Here is a 20,588-nt window from a genome sequence, read left to right as displayed (position 1 = left end):
TTGAAAAAGTGGTAGATGTATTACAAGGAAAGAAAATTGTAATTGGTATTGATTCAAATGCAAGTTCAACAACTTGGGGAATTCGCAAGACTGATACTAGAGGAAACTGCCCTCCCAAACCTTGTGTCATCACACAAGCAGTACAAGAAGCATGCTTTTGAAATAATCTTAGGGGGATAATTACATCTCTCCAAACTTTCTTGATATTGTTATGGAAGACAGCGCATAGCATGGTTGCGAATCACTATTCAACTATCTTCCAACATTAAAATGTTCTGCAACATTAAAAATGTCATGAGAACATTGGTTGATTGATTTTAGAAACCCTTAAAAAGTTACAGAGAAATTAACATGCATTAAAAATTGCCTGCCTACTGCTCTATTTACCTGACTTAATTTTTTAAAGGAAATTATCAATTTCATATATATAAATCAAATTAAATCACTGAGCCAAGCGAAGTACAGTCAAAGTACTAAAAAGTTGGTATGACCAAATAGATAGTGGGTAGTTACTATTGTATCAATGTCATTGTATTTCGTATTCAGAAAGGAAACCTTCTTCCACGTGTTGTTTATTTGCATAATAGCAAATGAGAACATTCTTAATGTTGTTTATATGCATAATAGCAAATAAACAACATTAAGAATGACCTCATAGCAGGACTTGGAATGGATGCTAAAATGATACATTGTTTTGATATACCTTGTTAATGTCATATATATATATATATATATAATATATATTTGTGTTAACTGTGTTCTTCATGTATTGTCCTGAGGAGCAGTCCATTTCATAAAATATTTCATTTTGAGCCCTGCCTCATCAGTTACCTGATATATAAATTTGAAAATGCTGTTCCTGACAACTGATGTGGATAGTTTTTTCTAACAGTCAAAAATTCAAGTATAATAAGCTTCCTATGACATTAATATCAAGAGGAGTTTTTGTGTTTTTCTCTTCTTTTTACATCCACAGACAACACATATCTTAATATTTTATTCTGTAATTGATAAGACAAAAACAATGTTATAAGCAAAAACATTAAGTCTATGGATAGCTGTGTTATTCATAGCTATCCATAGACTTAATGGATAGCTGTGTTATGAACCTATTCAGTCTCAGTACATTGTGGTACTGTCATAATAAATTTGTGTTGTCATATTAGCTCCTGTACATTCTTACCTCTATAGTTATTACTATCAATTTATTAGAATCCGGCATATCAATTTTGGCATTGAAATTTTTGTTACAGTATAAAACTTTTATTGGAAATTTTATGCAATATAATTTGTATTATTACAGGTATGGCTGATAAAGTTCTGCTTATTGGAAGTGGTGGAAGAGAACATGCCTTGGCATGGAAGTTGGAACAGTCTCCTCACATAGAACATATTTTTGTTTCTCCGGGAAATGCAGGAACCCATAATAAAAAAAAAATTTCTAATTTAAGTGAGTTATGGTGGTATTTTATAATTATATATTATTTAGTACTATATAGTTATTTGTATGTTACTTATATCTATATTCTATTGGAGCAGGCTACTCTGTTTCAGTATAAATTTTCTTATAGAATACTTTTTTGAGCATTGAGGTAAATGCATATCATGTTTTTTGTGTGTGTGTGTGAAGAATGCATATTATTTCTTTAAGTCCAATGCAGTCTTTCATCACTTTCCTACTTTATACAGTGTACACTCTGGTATAAGCAGTCCAAGCAGAGGAAGTTTTATTCTTAGAAAATGATCTACTGACATGTGAAATAAACAGTGTAACTACTGATTGGGACATCTTCTGGTGAAATCTTGAATCACTGTGAGCAAAGTTTATTTTCCAGTGATAATGAGGAAGAAATATAAAGTATCCAAAAACAAATTTCATTGTAGGGAAAAAAAAAAAAAAAAAAAGAAAAAGAGGCTTCATAATATCAAAAATTTAAAAGAATTTTAAATGAATTAATCATAAAGGTTATAAAGGTTATATATTAATCATAAAGGTTTGAGTAAATTAATTTAAAATTCTTTAAATTAATTTAAAGAATAATTTTGAAGGATCATGGTTAAATACTATAAGAGAAATTCATGCCTACATTAAAATAACTATTTTTTTTGTACAATAATAATTTAATATTATAAATATTATTTTATTTTGTGCTGAGACCTGATTGTTTTTTAATTTAATGAAATATCAGTGTTAAAGTTATCAAAATTTGGAATGCATCCCCTATTAAACACTGATCTGTCTTAAGGAGTATTTTTGCCTGGCCTGTGAGGTGGGGCTTAATGCAGGGTTTATTGCGTTATTATATTAGTATTATCAGTATATGGTAGTACAGTATATACATTTACTTTCTTGCAAAATGATGCAAGGAAGCAAGCTTGTATACTATCAGCAAAAAAAAAACAAGAAACTTGTCAGGAGTCATTTGTAATGGGATTTCTTGAATTTTTACAGAAAAACAAAAGAAAGACCATTTTTGAAAGGTATTACGAATTTAGCCTGATGGGCAGGGTCTGAAGAGTATTAAAGAGATTAAAAAAAAAAAAAAGGCCCTGGATGTGGTAGTTAAAACAACCACTATTTGTCTAGTGGTTAATAAAGCATGATTTTTTTTTAAATCTCAACAAAATAAGCAATTAGTACACTACATTTTAAGATTATTTTTATAACATAAAATTAAACCACAGGAGCAAATTTATAAATTTGTGGGCCCTCAAAAAATTATCCATACGTAGATTTTTGCAGAGTTCAAATTGGGAAAAAATTTTTAAAATAATGACTCTTGACATTATGGAAAATATTGACAAATTATTTATGTGAGTTGTAGGCAGTTGTCTTATTTATACAGGCAAAAAATGCCCTTTTAACATATGCTAATTAGTAAAATCAAGAGTGTATTTCTTTGAAGGTGTGTGCACAGCATTAAAAAATATATGTACTAGGGCTTACAATACCAGTCAAAATCTTAATATCGGTATTTTGGTATTTTTAATTTATGAAACCGGGATACCGGTATCCCAAAAACAAACGTTTTTCTTCATAAATTTTGATGACAATTAGGTGCAATAAAGTAAGGAAAAAAACAAGTACTGTAAATACTTGAATTCATGTTTTAAATAAACTTTTATTGCAATAATAAATATTCTGAAAAAAATCATTAAAATACATTTATTCTGAAAACAAAAAAATACATATTGTTACTGCAAAGTTTACTTATGTTTAAGCATCCACACTACCTGTCGAATAAAGTGAGCTCTTAAGAAACATAAGCAATAGTATTCATTTAAAATGGATCTACTTTTGGTACATACAGTATTTGATTAGTGGCAGAAAATGTCCTCTCGGATTCTGTGCTGGATGGTGCTATTGTACTGAGATAATCGTAGATGATCTCAGTCCATATTTTCTAGGTTTTGAACTTTTTTTAGCAAAAATAGTTAAAAGTATTTCATTAATTTCTGACTCAAGTTCATCTTTTAAAATCTCATTGGAGTCAGGCAATTTCTTATTTTGGAAAGAATTTGTGGAACACTGGTGTTCTGTTCAATGTTGGTCTTCCATGGTTGAATTATATTCATCATTTTCTGAAGGAGAAAGAAGTTTTATTAAGCGAAGTATAATTTTCACTGTAGTATCTTTACTAAGTCTGGGAAAGCGCAAAGAGTGGGGATAAGGAATAAAGAAGAGAGCAAAGAGTGCAGTTAAGGAATTCTTCACATATATAAATGCAAAGAACAGAAGGACAAATCAGATTGGACCCTTATGTAATGGACGTGGGATAGTGTTAGATAGCATAGCTGAAGTTGCAGATGAACTCAACAGTTACTTTGCATCGATATTTACATGAAAAAAACCGTTTGTGTCAATGAGATATTATGGAAGTGAAGTTGAAAAAAATGTAATTAATGATGTTGAAATTTCAAATGATTATTTAATGAGAACATTCACGCCTACAGGCAAGTAAGGCTCCTGTGGTTGATGGCATATATCCTGTAATCTTAAAGGAGGTGGCAAGTGAGTGCATTGAACCATTAAGGCTAGTTATGAGAGCATCACTGGACAGGAGAGATTCCATTAGATTGGTGTAAATTGGAACATAAAGGTGGTTTTATGTTGTAACGGGAAATTACCGACTGGCCAGTCTAACTTCAGTAGCAGAGAAAATCACAGAGGCAATGAATAAGGGTGGAATTCAGGATCATTTAGATGGAAATGGAATTCTGTAGGATACACAGCATGGTTTTGTAAAGGGAAAATCATGTTTAACAAATCTGGTTAGCCATTTTGACAGGTCACTCGTGAGCTGGATTTAGGGAATAATTTCGGCATTGTTTATTTGGATTTCAGCAAAGCATTTGACTCGTTCCACATGAGAGGTTACTTTATAAGTTGGAGCAGGCTGGAATCACATGGAAAATCCTTAGATGGATAGCACGATGGCTTGAAGGACACCAGGCAGAGGGTTGTGATAAATGGTTATTCCTCAGATTGGGTTAATGTAAGTAGTGGGGTTTCCCAAGGATCAGTGTTGGGACCACTGTTGTTTTTGATTATCTTAAATGACATCTATGGAGGGCGTGAGGTCTAAACCTGCAGATGATGTAAAGATCAGTAGAGTAGTTAATGATCGCCACCAAGCAGAGCTTCTTCAGAGTGACCTAGATAGACCTCCGGGATGGTCAGAAAAGTGGCAGCTATGCTTTAATTCAGCAAAATGCAAGGTCAAAATGCACACCTGTGGAACAGCAACCCCAAAATAACTTATACACTTGATGGAGTTGAACTAAAGTCAGTAGTGGAGGAACGGGACTTGGGAGTTACGATACGGTCAGACATGAAGTTGTGCGAGAATTGTGGACAGGTTGCAATGTTGTATGGTGTCCTATCGATGATTTATCGAACATTTGCTAGTAGAGATAACGACATCATAATCAAATAAAGGTGATTTTATAACCTTTATGTGATTAAATTATAAACAATTATTTTTTTAAAAATTAGTACTGAAAAACCAGTATTTTTTGTATCAATACCGGTATTTCAATACCGGAAAAAAATGACTGGATCCCAGTATTGTATGCCCTAATATGTACTGAGCTAACTTTTGTTATCATATTATTATTATTTCTTTTCTCTCTCAAGGACTGGTGGAATTTCATATCAGTTTTTCATTGAATGTGTTCCAAAAAGAATGCTAATAGTTACAATTAATGTTAATTTAGTGCTCTTGTTTTATTCTTATTTAATATGCCAGTACTTTATTTGTTTTCAGAATTGGATGTGAAAGATCATTCAGCTGTTAAAAATTGGTGCATTTCTAACAATATTAAACTTGTTGTTGTTGGTCCTGAGGATCCCTTGGCCAATGGTGAGAACTGTCTTGTAATTTTCAGTTAAGTTATTTATTTTTATTTAGATGCTGAAAACAGTAGAAATATATTTTTTTGTCTGTGTTGTATTTTATAGTTAGTTTATGACTTTATCAAGTGTAATTTGTAAATTTTTAGGTGTAGAAAATAATAAATTATGTACATATTGAGTTAAAATAATTTTGAATTACTCACTTTTTTTTGAATGTTCATACTTCTCTCCTCCTTAATCCAGATAAGTTAGTATATTTATCACATATAAAAAAAATCTATCTGAAGCTTCACACTACTTTCCCATTTTGACTCACTGCAGTTTCTTTTCTTTTCTCACTTCATCAAGAAAACATCTGAGAGGATTTGAGTGAAATTAGGTTATGGGATAATGGAAAAAACATCATAAACAGATTTTATAATGACTTTGAATAAGTCATGGAATGTATTCTAGTGATAGTTCAAATTAACAATCACCAGAATGATTAATGCCAAACGATGAACCTGGAATAAATTCTGTCCTGCTACGCTGTTGAACAGCCACTCTGCTCTAAAAGATAGAACAGTAAAGGTACTAGTAGCTCATAAAAGGTTGGGGAAGGATGTGAAAAATTGTTAACAATGCAAAGAAGAATTACCCTTTATAACATTTATCCGAGAGAGAGAGAGAGAGAGAAAGTATTTAGGGAAAGACTTAGCAGATAAAAGAAACAAAGAAAACTTATCAAACAGAAAACTTGAAATCATGCAGTGCTTGCATGTTACAATAATAATTTTAGAAACAGTCTTGAGAATAGCAGAAAATATGAATTATTACTTCAATATTTTATTTAATCATCCTTCATATTGTTTTTTCACTTCACTCTTCTTTTTTTGTGGCAAATACTGAATTCAAGAATTTATTAGTGAATATAAATTCTTTTATCTATTTTCATACTCAATTTTTGATCAGAATTAAAACCAAGAAGTTTATACGAACTAATTATACAATTTTCATATCCTTTTGTGATAATATAAGTGCATTCTCTTTTCAGGAATTGCTGATTATTTAACTGATGCAGGTATCAGGTGTTTTGGACCAAGTAAAAAGGCTGCTCAAATTGAAGCTAGTAAAGCTTTTGCCAAGGAATTCATGGACAGAAACAGTATTCCAACAGCTCGATGGAAATCATTCACAGATTCACAAGCAGCTAAAGATCATATTTTAAAGTATGATGTTGCCTGTATTAGTATATATATAGTATATTTAATCTATAATCCAAGTTTTTTCTAATTGCAAACAAAAATTATCCATCACTGAATGAAATATTTGAATATAATCAATTGGCATTAACATTAACATTAGTTGAGGTATATGATGCAAGTAAGCAAGTTTTTATAGCATCAGCAAAAAAAAAAAAAACTTCCCATTTCACCATCCGGTCACTCCAAATGTTTGCCTAGTTCAGCCTTAAATTTATTTAAGCTATCAACTTCCACAACAACATATGGAAGTCTTTTCCAGCAATCAACTACCCTCTGGCTAAAGACAAACTTCCACACATCTATTCTACAACTGTCTTTTCTCAATTTGAATCTATGTCCCCTTAGGTTCTTAATCTGAGCAAGCAGAAGTATCCTATCAGCATTGAGCCTGCTCAAACCATTCAAGGCCTTATACACCTCAATTACAATACAGCCCCCCCCCCCTCTCTGCACTCATTCTAGCAACTCTACATCCTTCCTAAAATGAGGCTAAAATGTTTTTCCTTCTGCTTGGAAATTTGCTCATATCCAGCCAGTTCCTAAAAAGGGTGACAAATCCCTCCCATCCAATTATTGTCCCATTGCAATTGTCCCATTAAAGCATAGCTGTCATAAAAATGGCAGCTATGCTTTAATCCAGCATAGTTTAAGGGTAGTATAATGAGGAACAGTATAATACCTTATTGTATAATACCCCAAAATAACTTATACACTTGGTGGAGTTCAACTAAAGCCAGTAGTGGAGGAAAGGGACTTGTGTGTCACAATATGGTCAGACATGAAGTTCTCCGAGCATTGTAGACAGGTTGCAAGGAAGACCATGATGTCCTCTCGATGATTTGTCGAACATTTGCTATTAAGATAAGGATGTCATAATCCCATTATACAAGGCTATTGTTAGACCACACTTGGAATACTGTGTTCAAGTATGGAGGCCGCACCTAAAAAGGTCATTGAGCTTCTTGAAAATGTCCAAAGACAGTAACTCGCCTGGTGAGATTGGCAAAAGGGCATCCATATGAGGAAAGATTTCGAATATGTAAGTTAGCATTAGCATTAGCATTAGCATTAGTAGAGGCATATGATGCAAGAAAGCAAGCTTATTCAGCATCAGCCAAAAAAAAAAAACAAAAAAAAACACACCACTCCCATTTCATCCCTCCGTTCACTCGAAATACCTGTCCAGTTGAGCCTTAAATTTGTTTAGGCTATCAACTTCAACAACAAGTGATGGAAGTCGGTTCCACCAACCAACCACCCGCTGGCCAAAGGCAAATTTCCGCACATCTATCCGACGTCTGTCCTTCCTCAATTTGAATTTATGCCCTCTGAGCTGATTATTCTGAGCAAGATGAAGAATCCCATTGGCATTGAGCATGCTCAAACCATTCAAAGCCTTACACACCTCTATCAGATCACCTCGCCGGTGCCTAGTCTCCAGACTCTGTAATTTGCAAAACTTAAGCCTTTCTTCGTAAGAGCAACCCTTTGTTCCATTCACTAATCTTGTTGCCCTTCTCTGTACACGTTCCAGCAGCTCTACATCCTTCTTGAAATGAGGCCTCCAGACCTGTATACAGTACTCAAGATGTGGCCTAACCATTGCCTTATACAAGGGAATAATCACCTCCTTATCCCTGCTAGAAAAATTCCTGTATATCATTGACAAGATACCATGAGCTACTCTTGCAGCTCATGCACTGCTCAGAGAACTTCATATCTGCCTGCACAATTACCCCCAGATCCTTTTCATTCTCCCCCACTGTCAGTGTAGTACCGCAGAGTTGATACGTTGCTCTGGGGTTACTGTTTCCCATATGTAGTACTTTACATTTGTCAATGTTAACCTTCATTTGCCACCTCTCAGCCCATCTGTTCAACCTTTCCAGATCCTGTTGCAGCAGCATAGCGTCAGTGGTGTCCTTAACAACCCTGCCAACCTTTGTATCATCTGCAAACTTGGACATTAAACTTGATATCCCATCATCAATATCATTCATAAACACCGAAAACAACAACGGACCCAACACTGAACCCTGAGGAACTCCACTAATAACATTAGTCCACGTTGAGCAGTGTCCATTGATTACCACTCTCTGTCTTCTACCACTCAACCATCCCCTTATCCATAGCAGCAATTTGCCTCCAATGCCACACTGCTCCAATTTGTGCAGCAGTCTTCCATGTGCAACAGTATCAAAAGCCTTTCTAAGATCCAAATATATAATATCAAAGTTATTCCCTGCATCCAGTTCTTTTGTGACTACATCATAGTATCCAATCAAATTGGTCAGGCAAGACCTGCCCTTAACAAAACCATGCCGCGTCTGAGCTATAACTGAATTCTTGTCTAGATGATCCTGCAGTGCTTCTTTAACCAGTGCCTCCATTAATTTACCTGGAACAGAAGTTAAACTAACAGGTCTATAATTACTTGTGTCAGCCTTTGATCCTCCTTTGTGAATTGGGGTTACATTTGCACATCTCCAGTCTATGGGTACCTCCCCTGAGTCCAAAGAAGCTCTCATAATTATGGCTAGGGGTTTGCTTACCTCCTTTGCTGCCTCCTTTAATATAACTGGATAGATCCCATCCACCCCAGGTGCCTTTTTTATGTTTATCCTCAACAATCTCTCCTCCACTTTCCTCTCAGTTATTACAAAATCATTCAGCTCACTGCCAATATTTACTTTACCTACATCATTCTCCTTTCTGAATAACTCCTCATGCGTGAATGTAGATGCAAAATACTCGTTTAGATTGTTAGCCACCTGAGCAGGATCCTCAACTGTTGAACCATCAATATCCAGTGGACCAATCTGATTCATCCCTTTCCTTCTTGAGTTTAAATAGGTAAAGAACTCTTTTCTGTTTTTCTTTGCATCCTTTGCCAAGGATTTCTCATAATCTGCCTTTGCCTGCCTAATCTCCTTTGCGACTTGGTTACAGACCAACTTATATCTTTCATAGGCTTCCATGTCACCCATTAATTTGTATGTATCCCATGCATTTTTCTTCTCTGCCACATGTCTCATTAGTTCATCTGACAACCATTTAGGCCTAAACCTTGAACAATATTTCTTAGTTGGTATGTAAAGCCTGGTAGCCTTCAAGATTAGTTCCTTGAATGCTTCCCATTTTGAGTTTGCTGTTGGTAACATCATCAGTTGGTCCCACTGTATAGAATTTAAATACTGTCTCAGACCATCATAGTCGCCTTTACGAAAACAAAAACCCTTCCCTTTACCTCTGATGGTAGTTACCTCCTTGAGTAAATCCCACTCGATTGAGGAGACTTGATTGAGGTGTTTAAGGCTCTGAGAGACAATGACCGAGTACAAAATTTTCACAGTTATAAATGATTCTAGAACTAGGGGCTATAAGTTCAAGTTACGGCAGGAGATGTTTAGACTGGATTGAAGGAAGTTTTATTTTAGCCAGCGAGTTATAAATTACTAGAATAAGTTACCTACATGGGTGGTAGAGGCTGACAGTTTGGGGAAATTGAATGGTCAGCTGGATAGTTATCTACGGGAGGAGGGAAACACATTGATTGTCTATTTCCTTTTCTTTTATTAATTATTTATTTAAAAAAAAATTTTTTCTTATTATTATTTTATTCTTCTTCATTTTTTTGGCTGGTGCAGCATAAGCCATAGGCTTCCTTGCATCATGTGGCCATTGCTAATACTAATATTAATAATACAGCAGTTCAAAATTATGTTTCAGATCTATTAACTTATCTGTGTTGCTTTGGTCTTCAGATCAATTCCAGAAAGTGCAAATGTGAGATCTTTAGTCTTTTATTTAATATCACCCCATTTCACATTGATATCCTAAATCACCCTCTTCTTCAGTCACCTGTAATGAAGTTCCTTGGGATTACTTTTGACTAAGTAATTTTAAAGGAGCATTTTACTATGATTACAGTCGAGCTGTTGAAAGTGTACTGAGCCTTCAAAGTGGATGTTTGTAAAGTGGCAGATCAAAAAGTGGTGCTATAATATTTTGTTTTGTATATTCAGTCTCGTATGACATACTGAGTGATCATTTAGGCCATAGCAGTGCAATTCAACCTTCAATCAATTCTCAGATTTGAGTTTTGGATGTTGAAGTGGATGGCTGATAAACTCAAGCATCCTGTGGTGCCCTCTCAGATGTCTCTATGTGTCTCTTGGTCTTTTCTCAATTCAAGGTCTCTGGCTTTTTCAAAAAGCTACATTTTTATTAAATTTCATATCTGAAATAGATGACAACATTAATCCATGGGACTTTATACAGTGGAAGTATAAAGTTATTCATAGCCTCTGCACAGTGGTTCTGTTCTCTGCTTAGCTCTCATGAGAAACAAGAAGGATTAATCTTCTTGCTAAATGGATTCTTAATTGTGATCAGTGGTATGTGACTGGAAACTTAGGAAACTGCTGCAGGTTATATCCTTGCCATGTTATGTATACTCATAATGGAGATTTAATGGACACTTTCTTAATTTTTAATGATAACTCAGCTTTTATTTTGTGCTTAAATTGTGTATTTGCCAATTGTGTATGTGTTTTACACCTGTAAAGATCTCTGTTTGTTTGTACTGGAGTAGTCAGTTTGCTTATATTCTTTATTTTGACAATAAAGTGAGATTGTAAGATAGATATATACAGGGTGGGCCAAAAGTAGGTATACAAGTACTGATTGGTCATGTTTAGTCTCAGGTGCTCAAAATGTCCTCCATCAATGTTGCAACATTCCTGGAACCTGTACCCAACACTGTGACACACAGTAACACACAAATTCTGGTTAGCACCAATGTTGATAAATGTTTGAGAGATGAACTCCTTCAGTTCATCTGCTGTGTGGAGCTTCCTCTCAAAAACCTTCTCTTTTATTACGCCCCAAAGAAAGTAGTTCATAGGTGTCAAGTCAGGTGAATGTGGTGGCCATTCAATGCTGCCATGTTGCCCGATCCAGCATTGTGGGAAGGTCATGTCAAGGTAGATCGGTACTGTCAAAGCAAAATGAGGAGGCCCCCCATCTTGTTGAAAGAACAAAAAAGAAATAATAATGAAAAGAAATAATAATAAACTAAAAAGAAATAATAATGAAAAATAAAAATAAAATAAAAATACCATGACCCAATCAGTACTGTATACCTACTTTTGGCCGACCCTGTATATAATCTTACAATCTCACTTTATGTGATGATTTTATGTAATTTATTTATAAAGTAATTTATTACATAACTTTATGTAATAAATGAATATGTATATATACACATACACACATATTTATTTGTCTAAATGTTGTGTTGTGGTCACAGGCAGTTGTAATAGCAGTTTTTTCAACAGGAAGTGAAATTAGGTAAGGAATTAAGATAGAAATATACACCCCTACCCTCGGGTACCAAATAGCCCATATTGTTGAAATAATTATTTGAAGGAAAGTGAAAAGTATGAGAATGAAGTTTATATCTCTTCCATCATGCAGTATGATTGATGACTTTTGAGGTTATGATGAACGGTGTGGCGAGATCCAATATTCCTTACATTTCGAGGGTACAGCTCTAAAACGGTGTTCGCAGGCTGGCCGCAAGTTAGTACACCAGACCGAACCTATTGGTAACTCTCTAGGAGGCTTCCAGATCAGCTAGTGTATAATTTTGCTATCTCTACTCTGCCAGATATTGACTGCAGGGAGTCCGAGTAGTGTGTATGCGGGGAGCATTGTCGAGGCTACGTTATGTCAAGGATCTGAGTATATTCTTACGACATGTACGCCATATCCAAAAATTTCATTACTTCATACAGCATGTCCCACCCACTTTTTCTTACTATTGAATACACCATGAATTGTCAAACTAATAGAGCAAGCTTATCTGCGAAAAGATCTAAACCTCCCAAGGACTTCCTAATTCATTTCTCAAATATACGTAGTCTCAATTCTAATCTCAACGATGTCCATTTCCACTTGCAGTCTGCCAAACCCCATGTACTTTTCCGGACAGAATCTCAGTTACCGGTTGATTCAACTACTGCTCATCTCAGATGCCCAAATTATTCGCTGTATGATTCCTTTCCCCTCAAAGGTGGTACTTGTGCATATGTCCATTCTGATATTCCCTGTCAGAGACTTGGCAATTTGGAATCTCCTCTCTTTGATCTTCTCTGGCTTAAAATCTCTCTACCTCATTGTGTCAAATTCATCTGTTGTCTCTACCGTTCTCCCAATTCCACCAGGGGCGCCTCCGTAGCCAGGTGGGAAGGAGCAGCAGTGCGTAGCACATGCTTCTTGATTAGACCGGGGTTCGAGCCCGTCACCACCAAATACGGAGTATGCGGAAAGGTCAAGGAATGACCACCGCATATCCCGGAGCAATATGGCCTTAGTTGCTAATGCTCCTAAAAACCAAATAACAAACAAACCAATTCCACCAATCACTTGGAACTCTTTGACTTCCTCTCGTTGCAACTTGACTTTCTCCAGTCCAACTTTCCTAACAGTGAGGTAATTTTCCTTGGTGATTTTAATATTCACAACTCCAGCTGGCTTCCGTTTTCTAGTCACACCGACCCAGCAAGTCGAGATGATGAGGCTTTTGCAATTACTAATGACCTAGCGCAGATTGTTCATTTACCTACAAGAATACCGGACAATCCTAATCATACAGCCAATACGCTTGATCTTTTTCTCACAAACAACCCTTCTAAGTACACGGTCGAAGTGAGAGGTCCTTTAGGCACTTCACATCACAACTTGGTTATTGTCTCTTCTCCAATGGAACCTTTATCTCATGGCTATTCCCAACCTCGTGTTGTTTGGCATTACAAGAATGCAAAATGGGATGACCTGCGAGACTTCTTTTCTTCTTTTCCTTGGTCAGATTACTGTTTCAAAACTTCTGATGTCAACGTTTGCTCAGATCGTGTCAGTGAAATTATTCTTGCAGGAATGGAATCTTTTATCCCACACTCCACTTTAAAATCTCGTCCTTTATCTAAACCTTGGTTTTCCAATAAATGTGCTAAGGCTGTCCAAGAGAAGAATGTTGCATATCGTAATTGGCTTGTTTCTAATTCTTCAGTTTCATTTTCTGCCTACACCAAAGCTCGCAACAATTGTAAAGCAGTTATTAATCAGTCCAAACTAGAGTTTGAACAGGCTAAGAGTAGAAAACTTGCTTCTTGCCCTAATGGTAGCCGAGCATTCTGGTCTCTTGCCAAAGCGATGGGCCGCAACTTTTGCCCATCTCTTGTCCCACCTCTGTCCAAACCAGATGGTTCTGTTGTCACTTCAGCCAAGGATAAAGCTGACCTGCTAGCATCCCATTTTTCTTCCAGCTCATGTATTAATGATCTTGGTAAAACACCTCCCACCATTCCCAACACACTCCATTCAATGCCTCCTGTGGTCTTCCGTCAAAAGGATATCAGAAGGATTTTGATGAAACTTGATGCTAAGAAAGCACCAGGTCCTGATGGTATTTCTCCGCTCTTTCTAAAGTAATGGAGAAATCAATTAACTGCCAACTCTTAAACTACCTAGAAACCTTCCGTCTGATCAATGATCACCAGTATGGATTCCGTCAGTGTCGATCCACTGGTGATATTCTGGCTTATGTTACCCATTTATGGACTAATTCAGTGGAAAGGTTCGGTGAAACACAAGTAGTTGCTCTTGACATCTCAAAGGCTTTTGATCGTGTTTGGCATAAAGGTCTTCTAAACAAGCTTCCATCTTATGGTTTGCCAACTGTTTTTAGTAATTGGTTATCCAGTTTTCTCTCTGATCGCTCACTGAGGGTGATGGTAGATGGCTCTCTGTCTTCTAACTTCTCCACTAATGCCGGTGTCCCCCAAGGTTCAGTTCTTTCCCCCACACTTTTCCTCTTGTATATCAATGATCTTCTTCCATTGACTGGAAATCCTATCCATAGTTTTGCCGATGATCGCACATTGCATTCAACTTTCCATTTTGAAAAACCTTGTCCTGCTCAATCAGCTTCAACTTCTCGAAAATCTGCTACCAATTCCTTAAATGCCGATCTTCAGGTAATTCTCCAGTGGGGCAAAGACAACTTAGTTGATTTCAACCCTTCTAAAACTCAGTCTTGTCTTGTATGTCACAAAAAAGGATTCTTCTGCTCCTGTGCTTATCTTTAGTGACACTCTGATTTCTAGGCAAAAGGATATATCTCTTTTGGGGATTACCCTGACTTCTAATCTCTCTTGGCACAAGCACATTACAAATATTGCTTCCTCTGCATCTAAAAAACTTGGTTTTCTCTTTCGCTCTCGGCGTTACTTTTCTTCCAAACAGCTGCTCACTCTGTATAAATTGCAAATCCGCCCTGCCATGGAATATTGTTCCCACATCTGGGGTGGTGCCCCCAAAACCTCTCTCAGACGTCTTGATTCCATTCAGAAGAGGGCAGTTAGGTTAATTAATGATTCATCCCTAACAGAGTCTCTCCACTCGCTGTCTCATAGACGCACTGTTTCTGCTGCATGCCTCTTCTACAGATACCTCCATGGGCACTGTTCTTCTGAATTGGCTTCTATAATTCCTGCTCTCTCTTTCAAAACAGTCCGAACACGTGCCGCCACCAGCCAACATCCATTTACTGTCGAACTTCAAACACACAGAACCAACTTTTCATCTTCCTCATTTATTCATTCAACTGCCGTTTTCTGGAACAACCTTCCTTCATACGTATTTCCTGAAAATTACAATCTACAGAAATTCAAGTCCAATGTTAACAAATCTCTTCTTTCGTCTTCTCAACCTCCAACCCAAGCACGGTACTAAGTACTATAGGTTCTAATACCTCTCGTGTTTGGGGTTCAAATAAAAAAAATAAATAAATAAATAAAGCTTATACTTAGGTTATCCAGAGTGGAATTACCCATCTGTGTTAGTGACAGCTCTGGATATTGTAGTTATTGATCAGATGTGTTTTAAAACATACTGTATCAGTCATTAAGGTTAAGTGGTTATTAAAGTAAATTATAATGTATAAATGATATGCAGATCCATAAGTTTAATTTAAAAAATAATAATTATACTCTCTTTTAAATTACTATTCTCCTATATATTAACTATTAGAATTATTAGAATTACAAGTAACTATCTGGTATATGAGAAATGGTATTTCTTGAAGATTTCTACACCATTTTATTATTTTAGTAATGTGTACTGATATATATTATAGGTTGTATATATAGTCCTTATATACAACCTATAATGTTTCAATAGCTGCATGTACATTTACCTCATTACAAATTAAAATTTTCTTGGCATTTATGTTATGTTACCATTTATTTCTTTAACTTTTTCTTCTTATTAACTTACAGATGCTAAACACATGCTGAACAAAGTTTGCCTAATGACTAACTAACCACTCATGCAACAGCAGTTAGGACAAACTTTTCCATATGTGTTTTTTTAGTTTGTACTGGGTCCTGTGGACAGCTACAGTAAATTAATTTTCACTTGCTACTTTTCAATGATGTTTGGAAGAACAGTTTGTCGATTTGCAGAATTTTCTGGTTTGCTGATACGAAAACAGAAAACTTTGCAAACTAATTTGTCATGTAAATAATTCAATACATATACATACTTTATCTTCCATATGTATATAGTGCTATAATAAGCAAAAACACATAATAAACAGTTCAGAGGGAGACACTGCCTAACATATGATGCTACAGTATATTAGAATGATGTTCATTATTAGGGAGCTGTTATGAGTCAATGCAGGATTGCACGAATAAATTTGATTAACATGAGGATATGTGATTGTAAATCAGAATGGTGCAAGTATTTCCAAAATTTTTAGCAAATATGAAAACACATCACAAATGAAGCCTTGTCCTTTCTTGTATATTTGTGTGTGTGTATTTATGCATATCATCATTCATCTCTTTCTTGGTGATTTCCTTCAAGTTCTCTCTCTCTCCTCTGGGTAAATTAGAATTTTTTTTTTTTTTTTGGCTGGTGGAGCAAAAGCCTTGGGTTTCCTTGCACCATATGGCTAATATAATAATAATAATAATATACACACAAACACATTACAAATGCACATTTTTACTCTTGTCTATTTTTTTTCCCCCTCATAGTGCATCCTACAAAGCCCTTGTAATAAAAGCCAGTGGTCTTGCTGCAGGTAAAGGAGTTATAGTGGCAGATACCAAACAAGAGGCAATTGAAGCTATTGACATGATGATGAAGGTCAGTTGTAATGTGGTGTGAATATTTTGAATTTAAAATCACATTATTCAGCTGTTAATTATTGTCAGTAAGTGTGCGCGTGTGTGTGTGTGTGTGTAAGTAAATATTCATCCTTATTGTAGAGTTAGAATTTTTATCTTCCACAGCTTCTGATTTTCATTTTGAATGATTACTATTTAACCCTAACATATATGGGTGCATGCCCACTTTGTATAACTGTTTTCTGATATATTCTATTTCCATTATTGCTTGCTTGTGTAATTTATTTAAACCGGCTCTTTTTTTTTTCCTTTCTTTTTTAATCCTCCATACAATTTAACATTTAAAATGTCATGATGTGTATGGTTGCACGCCCACTTTGTATAACTGTTTTCTGATATATCCTATTTCCATTATTGCCTACTCGTGTAATTTATTTAAACTGGCTCTTTTTTTTTTCTTTCTTTTTTAATCCTCCATACAATTTAACATTTAATATATGTCATGATGTGTGTGGTTGCATGCCCACTTTGTTTAGCTGTTTTCTGACATATCCTATTCCATCAATGTTTACTTGCATAATTGATTTAAGCCTGCTCTTTTCTTTTTCTTTTTTTTTTCTTTTTTTAATCTTCCATACAGAGTAACATTTATACATTTATTTCTCCTGACTTTTTTATGTTTTATGGACTCAGCATTAAATTATGTCATAAAAAATAAAATATTTAAAATATTTTTTTTAGGATAAAACTTTGGGAAAAGCTGGAGAAACTATTGTTATTGAAGAATTACTGGAAGGAGAAGAAGTTTCTGTGAGTAAAATTTGAAGTTGGTTTTAATGCATTTGTTAATTTGGAAACAAACTGAACAAACTTTTTTTTTACTTTCTATTGCTGTTCCTTATATATTTTAAACTAGTGGCAGCAAATCTTTTCAGAGACAAGTAGCTTCATTAAGTGAAGATATAAATGCAAGAAACAGTATATAAAGACATGTTAATGTAAAAATATAAAAAAATATTTTAACTTCCTTCAAATAGTATTCAAATTTGTGTAATCACATCTTTCAAACGTATAAGTTGATGGATATGATAACACAAAATTAAAAATGGTATTCTAGAAAAGAAGTTAGTTTCTTTGAAAAAAATACTTTATGAATGTACATGATAATCTGGATTGATTTTACACATATTTATTTATCTCTAATTCGACAGTGAAATGGCATGCTAATGCAAGAATAATAGATAAAAAAAAGAGATTACTCTGTGTCGAAAAATATCTGGTATAATTATTTTTCTATACAGAGGGTAGTGTTTTTATTATTATTATTTTTTTGTTATCTGTATTATTTCTATGTTAAGTATGTTGTTACCTTCTATTAGATGCATTTGGATTTTGATTCAACTAATGCTACATTAGTTAAATGTTATTTGATGGTGAAAACGGCTTGGCTTGTCTTTGTTAATATACTGTTGAAGGTGTCTCATCCTGTTTTCTTTAAATCAGTTAATTTTCTATATCGAGTACGATTATTTCTTATCTGTATTATTCCTGTATATTATATCCAAAATTGTGCTAAGATAGGGGTTTTTTGGCTTACACGATCCTATAGAAATTTCTACAGGAACACATGATCCTCCTCATCAAAGATTTTAATTCAGTTAATGATACAGTTGCAAAAACTTCCTGTTTTCATTAAAAGTCAATTCTTTTTCTCTTCAGGATGTTTTTTTATCTCTAGTTATGATATATTTATGCATTCCCACAATGATATAGTAGGCATACCACTTGGGTACCTACTATACCTGTTCAAAGGGTGTCTACTACTCATGTGGTAGGTACCCCTTGGGTACATGCTACACGAGTTCAAGGACAATGGGTCCTTGAACTTGTGTTGGTGTGTCCAACACACAAAGGTGTCCATTAGTGTGTTGCACCATGTATTTAGATTCATCCAACCAGCACACTTGTTTTATGTGCCTCCATAGCCAGGTGGAAAGGAGCAGTAGTGCGTAGCACACACTTCTTGATTAGACCGGGGTTCGAGCCTGTCACCACCAAATACGGAGAATGTGGAAAGGTCAGGGAATGATCACCGCATATCCCGGAGCAATATGGCCTTAGTTGCTAATGCTCCTAAAAACCAAATAACAAACAAACAAACAAACAAACAGCACACTTGTTTTCAGTCCTCCAGTGTCCAACCAGCATGTTGTTGACACTACAGCATTCACCGTCGATGATTAGCATTGAGGAGAAGTGTCTCTTATGTGGCACATTATCATTTAGGATATTGTTCTTGCATTCCCCATATTATATCGCGATATAAACTTAAACTTTTCATGGTTAGAGCAACCCTTTGTTCCCCTGACCAATCTCATTGCCCTGCACCTGTACTCATTCCAACAGCTCTACATCCTTTCTAAAACGAGGCCTCCCGACCTGTATGTTGTACTCAAGGTATGGCCTGACCATTGCCTTATACAAGGGAATAATCACCTTCTTCACCTTCTTATCCCTGCTAGCAAAATTCCTGTATATCATTATCATTGACAGGACCCCATGAGCTGCTCTGGCAGCCTATCTGCACTGCTCACAAAACGTCATATCTGACTGCACATTTACACCCAGGTATTTTTAACTACCCTGAGTGTAGTACTGCACAGTTGGTATGTTACTCTGGGGTTACTGCTACCCATATGCAGTACTCAGTATTGCATTTGTCAATGTTAAATTTCAGTTGCCACCTCTCAGCCCATCTGCTAAACTTTTCTAGATCCTACCAACCGCCGACCGGGCTAGCCGAGTGGTTAAAGTACCTGCCCGGCAACCCAAAGGTCGCGGGTTCGATTCCCGCCTCGGGCTTGGATCAAAGTACTGCAAAAACCTTGGGAGGTGCAATATGGCCACAGAAGCCGATGCGCCAACAACTACCAAATCAAAAAAAAAAAAAAAAAAAATCCTACCAACCTTCATATTTTCTGAATACTTGAACATTAAGCCTGATACAACTTTGTTAGTATCATTGATAAATATAGAAAAAAACAATGGACCCAATGCCAAACCCTGGGGGACTCCACTAATAACATTAGTCCACGAAGAGCAGTGTTCATTGATTACCACTTTCTGTCTTCTCACACTCAACCATCCCTTTATCCATAGCAGTAACCTGCCCTTAATTCCATATGGTCCAATTTGTACAGTAGTTTTTCATGTGCAACAGTATCAAAAGCTTTCCTGAAATGCAAATACAGGTAGCCCTCGATTTACACTGGGGTTAGGTTCATGAGGGGATAGGCACAAATGGAACCCTTTATATAATGGAGTTAATGGGAAATTGAAGGGAATGTTCCGGGCACCAAAAATTTTACCTACCCTTTTCAATACTGAAGTGTTTAAAGTTCAGAAATAAACTTTTTCAATTAAAAAAAGTGTTTTATTTTTAACCTACATAAATACAGTTACACATAATAAATAAAAAATAAATTACAAAACATTTTGACAGTGGCATAATGCTGAATTTTTAGTTGGTTCTTGAAGATCCTCATTGAGGATCTTCTGTTGAAGGCACTGGTTGAGGAGGTTGCCTTTTTTGAAGAAAGAAGCAAGTGTTGATTGCCTGGATTTCTTCCTCCTTTCTTTAAGAATTTCTAAATAATGGGTCAGGGTTGATATGACACCCCTTTTAACTGTGGCACTCCTCCCCCAGTCATGATCAATGTCACAGAGCTTATTAATGAGGGAGTCTACACTTGCAAGAATCGGTTGTAGATCACTGGTCTGAATAATTTT

The 20,588-nt window shown here is 35.6% G+C and overlaps 1 protein-coding gene across 1 annotated transcript in view; it reads left to right on the top strand.

Moving 5' to 3' along the window:
• The window catches only part of Gart (trifunctional purine biosynthetic protein adenosine-3 Gart), a 106,721-nt gene that overhangs the window by 5,844 nt on the left and 80,289 nt on the right, over nt 1–20,588 (top strand). Inside the window, exons 2-6 of the mRNA XM_090387599.1 lie at nt 1,304–1,450; nt 5,268–5,363; nt 6,390–6,564; nt 16,707–16,818; nt 17,541–17,609. Of these exons, the coding sequence (XP_090243725.1) occupies nt 1,306–1,450; nt 5,268–5,363; nt 6,390–6,564; nt 16,707–16,818; nt 17,541–17,609 (597 nt within the window). The 5' untranslated portion in view covers nt 1,304–1,305. The remainder of the gene's footprint in view (nt 1–1,303; nt 1,451–5,267; nt 5,364–6,389; nt 6,565–16,706; nt 16,819–17,540; nt 17,610–20,588) is intronic.

The sequence above is a fragment of the Mastigoproctus giganteus genome, chromosome 13 (genome assembly GCF_048544385.1).
Source record: "Mastigoproctus giganteus isolate SK-2022 chromosome 13, ASM4854438v1, whole genome shotgun sequence".
Lineage (NCBI taxonomy): Eukaryota > Metazoa > Arthropoda > Arachnida > Uropygi > Thelyphonidae > Mastigoproctus > Mastigoproctus giganteus.
This window is presented reverse-complemented; position numbering and strand designations above follow the sequence as displayed.